The sequence below is a fragment of the Henckelia pumila genome, chromosome 2, assembly GCF_033568475.1.
Source record: "Henckelia pumila isolate YLH828 chromosome 2, ASM3356847v2, whole genome shotgun sequence".
Classification (NCBI taxonomy): Eukaryota; Viridiplantae; Streptophyta; class Magnoliopsida; order Lamiales; family Gesneriaceae; genus Henckelia; species Henckelia pumila.
This window is the reverse complement of record NC_133121.1, coordinates 168,792,744-168,800,475: the sequence shown is the minus strand read 5'-3', so window position 1 is coordinate 168,800,475 and position 7,732 is coordinate 168,792,744. Positions and strand designations below refer to the sequence as shown.

At 35.3% G+C, this 7,732-nt stretch overlaps 1 protein-coding gene across 1 annotated transcript; it reads right to left on the bottom strand.

Moving 5' to 3' along the window:
• Positions 1–6,800: 6,800 nt before the first annotated feature.
• On the bottom strand, positions 6,801–7,439 carry LOC140878919 (protein IRX15-LIKE-like). The gene has a single exon (XM_073282542.1). The coding sequence runs from the start codon at positions 7,437–7,439 to the stop codon at positions 6,801–6,803; it is 639 nt and encodes a 212-aa protein (XP_073138643.1).
• Between the last annotated feature and the right edge of the window lie 293 nt (positions 7,440–7,732).

The following is a 7,732-nucleotide window of genomic DNA, read 5'->3' as shown; positions in this document are numbered from 1 at the left end:
GTAAATGGATCTACAAGAGAAAACTTGGGCCTGATGGTAAGGTACTGACCTACAAGGCATGATTGGTCGCAAAAGGTTATACTCAAAGACAAGAAATTGACTATGATGAAACCTTTTCACTAGTCGCAATGTTCAAGTCCATAAGAATCCTTATTTCCATAGCAGCTGGGTATGACTGCGAGATATGGCAAATGGATATGAAGACTGCATTTCTTAATGGAAACATTAAGGAAGAGATCTATATGATGCAGCCAGAGGGATTCACATCCATGGGAAGCGAGCATAAGGTATGCAAGCTTCAGAGATCAATTTATGGTCTCAAACAGGCATCAAGAAGATGGAACCAGAAATTTGATGAAACAATAAAGGATTTTGGTTTCATCAAGAACCCGAAGTAACCATGCGCGTACAAGAAAGTAGTTAAGGATGCTGTGACATTCTTAGTACTTTATGTTGATGACATCCTACTCATTGGGACTGATGTAGGGATGTTGCAGTCAACAAAGATATGGTTATCAGGTAGATTCTCAATGAAGGATTTGGGTGAGGCGTTCTATATTCTAGGAATACAGATCTATAGAGATAGATCTAAGAGAATGATAGGACTCACTCAAGCAACCTACATCAACACCATATTGAAATGGTTTTCTATGGATGAGTCCAAGAGAGGACATTTACCTATGTGTCATGGAGTTTCTCTATCCAAGTCTATGTCTCCCAAGACTGACGAAGAGATAGAGAAAATGACACACATACCATATGCATCAGCCATAGGTAGTATCATGTATGGGATGATATCTACCAGACCGGATGTAGCCTTTGCTCTGAGTGTCACGAGCAGATATCAGGCCAATCCCGGTCAAATGCATTGGAAAGCTGTGAAGGATATTCTAAAGTACTTGAGAAGTACTAAGAATATATTCATGATTTATGGAGGAAGAGAATTGAAATTGGAAGGCTATACCGACTCTAGCTTCCAAAGTGACGTGAATGACTCGAAGTCAACCTCTGGATTTGTATTCATGCTCAATGATGGTGCTGTCTCTTGGAAGAGTTCCAAGCAGGACACCACAGCGGATTCCACCACTGAGGCAGAATACATTGCAGCATCAGCTGCTGCTAAAGAGGCCGTTTGGATGAGGAATTTCGTCCAAGATTTGGGCATAATTCCTGAAGCATTTGGTCCAGTCCTGGTGTACTGTGACAACACTGGTATCGTTGCTCAGGTAAAGGAACCAAGGTCTCATCAAAGATCCAAACACATACTGAGGAAATACCACATCATCCGAGAGATCGTGGAAAGAGGAGGCATCACTGTCGAGAGAGTGGCCTCTGCAGACAATATCGTTGATCCACTTACTAAGCCCTTGCCAGGACCATTGTTTGACAAACATCACGAAGCAATGGAACTACGTAGTATGACTAGTTGGCTATAGGGCAAGTGGGAGATTGAAAGAGTTGATGCCCCACTAGCCAAGTTGTGGCTAAGGGCTTTGAGAGTCTCTTATTGTAAACAATCTTTGTTTAATATAATTTACATTTATTAATGGCATTTTCTTTATCTTTCTTCATAATGTTATATTATGATATACTATTATTGTTTTGATAAAGACCTTGAATATACTATAGTGTAAGTAAGATGAGATAGTGAATAAAGAGAGATCACTATCATGAAACACATCTTATAGTCACTGTATATTCTAAACAGTTCCTAGTCAATTGAGCCGCCCGCAAATAAGGATAAGGATCGCTCGAGATCGAGACTAGCATTTGCGATGCCAAGTACCACGTTTCATTGGTATGGAACATAGAGATGTTCAAGGCATGCAAATGGATATTCATATGATGAATGATCGAACTACCCTATTTGGACTTTCCAAGTGGTTATTATTAATTAAGTGGATAAGTCCGCGGTTTTGGTTGTACACCATTAGTCCTTAATACTTGAAACATCATGGATACTCTATATGCTAGTACTATACTTTGACTCGTTTACCGACTCTATGAGGGTCATTAGGTGTCGGGATTGGGTACAGTTACGACACATATAGGAGTCGATGCTTTGTTGTCAAGGATTCACCACATGCTTGCGAGTGTGGATATCCTATGCGATCTGAGGATATATTAGTGTGACAAATCTCTGGCCAGAGTACTCGATGTGATTTAGGTTACTTGGTTTCCTAGTAGCACATGCGATGTCACTATTTGATTTTCAAGATGCATTGCATAGTTATCGAATCTCGAACGACTCTCGATGTACTATTGGTTGTTGATTCGATCGGGATATATGGATGAAGGGACCGTACTGTACGCTAACCAAAACCTACTGGTTCTTGCAGGCACTATCAGTGATACCTAGGGAATCATGGGGCGATGTTGCTAGGTGCTCTTACCATGATTCGATGGGTAAGTCGGAAATTGTTGTTCCGAGTCACAAGGAGTTGTGAGCCCACGGCTAGCTGTATCCCTGAACCATTGAGGGTCACATAAGTAATGGATTACTAATCCCCATTGAGATAGTTAAATTTAAAAAGTTAAATTTAATGAAAGAGAAGTTGGACTTCTTAACTAAAGGGAGTGGAATTTCCTAAAATGACATAGGGATGGACATTTTATGAAATCACTGAATTCGGATTCAAAAAAATTATCTTGACTTTAAAAGGTGCAGAAATGGTTTCTGTGCACATTGGTGAAATCAGTTTATCAATCGGAGTCATAATGAATTTTATATTAATTTCTATAATAACAGGCTTGGCTTATTGGGTTTAAGTTATGGATTATGGGCCCTAAGGAGTTAGTGTCCTAATAGACATATAACTTAATCCAGACTAAAAATTATAGATATACATGTGTGTAATTTTCGAAAACAACACAATTCCATCTTGCAATTTTCGAAATACATATCTAAATACTAAAAGGAATTTTCGAAAATTTGAGAGAGGGTCTCAAGAGAATTTTCGAAATCCCTTCTCACTTTTTGAGAGAATTCAGTTTGTGATTTTTATGAAAAATTACATTCTGAATTGACAGATCAAACATGTTTAATCTCTTCGATAAACATCTGATTGATTTCTAGTGAAATCAATCAGAGGGCTTTAGTTTTCTGTTCGTGGACCTAATTCCGGAGATTGATCGAGCAGTCATCAGTTCCTGGGATTTACAACAAGAGCAGAATTAATCTGTTGGAGTCCATAATCAAGTCATAGCTTGAAGAGGTAAAATATTAATTGTTATTATTATTTTACTTACATAATTTAATCGTTAGGATTTGATACCCATGATATGGAATCGTTTCATATAAAAATTTTAAACTTCCGCTGCACCGGGTATCATCAGATCTATGATCTGAAAATGTGATCCAACAAGAAACTTGTTTACAAGTCATTCATTATCAATTGGTTCTCCAAGGGTGAATGCTTCAGTGGTCAACTCTCGAATACATTGATCATATTCAGAAATTTTTTCATCTTCTTTCATTCTGAGATTTTCGAACTTGGAAGATAACAGCCTCATCCTTGTTCTCTTGACACTTTCAGATCCTTCACAGTTCTCTTATAGAGTATCCCATGCGTCCTTGCAGTAACACAATTAGCAATAGGCCAAAACATCCTCATGTCAACAGTAGAGAATATAGCGTTGATAGTTTTAGCATTAAAACTTGAGATTTGTGCTTCCTTGGTTGTCCATGTGTGGTTTCTGGCTTTATGATGTAGTCACCATCTTTGTCCACGATCTTTGGTGTAGTCCAACCGGTAAGTATACTATGTCATGCATGTTTATCCATAGCTTTGATCGTAAAGTGCATCCTTGTCTTCCACAAAGCATAATTCGTGTCATCAAGAAACGGAGGTTTCAAAAACGAATTGGCTGTAGTAGATAAGATAAGACCAAAGAATCTTTCTTCATATTGTTTTCTTGTAGACGTAGGCTTCCTCTAGATTTAATCATATCAAATCTACAAAGATAAGAAATAAATCAATTAGATATGTGATAGTTAAATATTATGATAAGCTTAATAATATCTCAAATCTACTTAAATAAGGAAATATTAAATTCTATCTCAAGAAATTTTAAGCCCAAGAAAGGCAAAAGACTTAACTAAATATTGTCAAAACGTAAGTAATTTTGTATGAATAAATATTTCTTTCAGTTATAAACCGTTCCTACAGAAGTCTACAAAAGCGGTTACTCAAACCGCTTTAAAATAAATTGTATAGGAGCACTTTAAAACCGATCTAAAAATCAATATATTAGAGCAATTATTCTGAATTTACCCAACACCTATTATATACGATTGAGTTGGGCTTACAATCGTCTACAGTAAGAGTGTTTGTTAAATCGGTGTTAAATATATCAGAGCGGTTGTTGACCGCTCTTAAAGGCCTATATTACCGCTGCTATAGATATTTTTTTTTTGTAGATATGCAAGGATTAAAATCACAGGGAAAAAAAAACAAACAAAAAAACAATAGATTTTCCATGAGTTTGGTTCTGTTTTTAGTTTTGAAAAATGAATTGGTCGTAAAGTCAAATTGTATATGTTTTTACTTGGTTATTAATTAATTAACAACGATAGAATGAGCAAATGCTAAACGTTTAAAATGGTTTGAACATGTTTAGTATTTGTGTGCCTTGAAGTCATCGAGAAATTGGAAAATCATAAAGAAGTGAAGTGATGGCAAATCTAGATAATCTAAAATTGTATTAACTGATTTACATACCAAATCAAATTATGAACAATTAATAGAAGATATTAATGTAATTTTTAATCCAAATTCCTCCGGAAACTAGGTTTGTCGTTTGTTTGACCGTGGTAGAAGATAACTTCGAATGGAATTGGGAGCTAAGCGCAACTATCCGGTCACATTTAGGCCAGGATATCAAATCAAAATACCAATTTTTCGAGATATTTTACCAAATTTTTTTCGATATATAGACATAATTTTGTATATCGAATTTTTTTTCGATATCTATATGGTATTAATCTGGATTTTTTTCGATACTAAAATTTCAGAATTTTAATATCGGTACCGATGTAAATTTTTTTCATACCAATATTTTTGATACGATATACAAAAAAACACACCCCTAGTTACTCACTTCTAAGTTATGTGTAAAGGATCGAATCGAGCCAACTATAAAAAAAAATAAAATAAAATTTGATATATTCGCGACCCACTCGAAGCGAAAATTTTTTTTTTTTTCGGATTAGAGCAAATCAAAGATCAAGTTCGAATTTAGCTCGAAATTTTCGAATATATTCGCGACCTACTCGAAGCATGAAGTATATTTATTTAATATATAATTATATTATATTAATAAAGTATTACTGCTTACAAATCATTAAATAAATTAAAATAATTTTGACAGCTAAATAAAAGTCCAATTATGCTGGAGTTCGGATAGAAATAATTTCAAATACGAATTAAATATTTTTGAGCCGACTCCATTCGTTTACATTTCAATCACATCTACTAGCTAGTTAATCTAATTTAGAAATGGTGGTAAGTTGGGGAAGTTCTATGCCACCCCAAAGGGCACTACCCTGGGATAGCATGACAGAACATGATTGGGTAAAATCAGTGAGCTCCACGTGGGGCCCACTGATTTTAACCAATCATGGGTTTACACGCCACCCCAAGGCATAAAATTTTCCGGTAAGTTGACAATCCTTTCAAAATATCTAGAGTTCGTTTCGTTTAACTACGATCAAAACATGATTTAAATAAATTAAATGTCATTTCACGTTAAATAAAATGAATATAAACTCTAGTCATGACAAGAAATCGTCATTTCAATCACTAAGAGCAGCTCCAACGCTGCGCAGCAAAGGAGCTCCAACGGGGGCGCTAAATGCTGCGCTATTTTAGCGCCCCCCACCTTTGCACCAAAAATTGGAGCGCTAAATGTTGCGCTATTTTATCGCCCCCCACCTTTGCACCAAAAAGGCTTACGCCAAATTTGATGCAAAGATTTTATTTTTTTTATTACCTTTTATTTGTTTTTAAAAATACTTAAATATTATTTAAATATTTTTGGTATTATTATAATAACTAAATATTATAAAAAAAATTAATATATAATCATTTAATGTAATCAATCAATAATTTATTATCAATTTAATTTAATTTAATTTTTAACATTTAATTAATTATTAAATAATTATTTTATAAATAATTGTATTTTGTAATGCAAATGCAAATATTTAAACTATAAATATAAATTGGACTACAAATATAAAATTCGGATACAAAAATATAATTGTATCCGTTTTGTATTCATCTTATTTTTTAAGTTGTATCCATTCTGTGGTCGTCATATGTTTGAAGTCGTACACATATTTATCAATTTTAATAATTATCATATATTAATTTGTATTATCTATAAATTAATTTATATAATAATAATTAAACCATAAACTTTAAATTTAATATTTATATGTATTAAACAATAAAATATTTTTTAATTAATTAAAATATTATTTATATAATATGTAAAAATATTTATTAACGATAAAATATTTTTTTTATAATCGCAAAATTAATTATATAGTTTGTAAAAAAATAAAATTAATTAATATATATATGAAATAAAAGGAATATTCCGAGAATATTCCTTTTGGTGTAAGATTTGGTGTAAATGGGTTGGAGATGGATATTGTGTTTGATGCAGAAATTGCACTATTTTAGTGCAACCAATATGGTGTTTGTGGTTGGAGATGACCTAAATTAAAAATTAATTTTTTTTGTGAACAGAAAATTATAATGTTTGTACAATATCCATTATTCTTCAAAACATGATCAGGAAATGGAGTTGGCACAAAACTGAAACAAGTTAGGCTCCATTCTTTCCACCACAAAATGTGCTAATGAATCCTCAAACTTGACCAAATTTTCTTTGCACAAGAACTCAAAACTACAAACCCTTTCCACCTCTCGCACCGCATCGTGCACGAAAACGTGTGTTTTCTTAGCATGATCTAATTTCTTGTTCCTCGCCAGAACTCCGGCAGTGAATATAGCAGACATTCTCCCCGGCGCTTCCGACGAGTATCCGCTCGGCCCGTCGACCAAAATCACGTCCCATTCGATGTCGTATATGTGGTTTGGCATGTCGTTTATAGCCAGTTCGCAGTCGGAGAACAGAAGGTTTTGCACCGGCCTGCATTCCTCCCTGACCTTCTCTTTATAAAGGTCGATTAGGTCGTATAAGTCGCCGACGCGCGTGGTGAACCGGACGTCGTATGCTTCGATGTTCAGGTGTTTCCCCTCGAGTTGTGACACCAAGAACGAGCTTTGATCGATGAAAACGGTGACGCCGTCGTGGTTGAGTGTGTTCCAGAGTAGGGTTTCGTGCGTGAGGCCGAATACTAGCAAGTTACAAGGGTTTTCGCATTGGTGGAGCACCGAGGCGATCGCGTTAAGCTCGTCGTACGACATTTCTCCGGTGGTGGTGAAGGAGTTGTTTGAGGCCACATAGTGGAGGAGTGTAGTGTAGATTGTGCTAGGAAGTTGTGTTTTCTTGGTTGCCGTGGTGGCGGAGGTGTCGTTCGGGGTGGCGGTTCTTGTGATGATGGGGTGGTGGTTTTTTGTGGTGAGGAAGGTGAGAGCAAAAGCGATGGCAAGGAACAAAATGAATAATAGGGACCAAGCACAATATTGTGTAGAACAATAAGGTCTTGATTTGGTGGGCACTAATGGTTGTAGAAATATGATTTTGGAGTTATTATTCT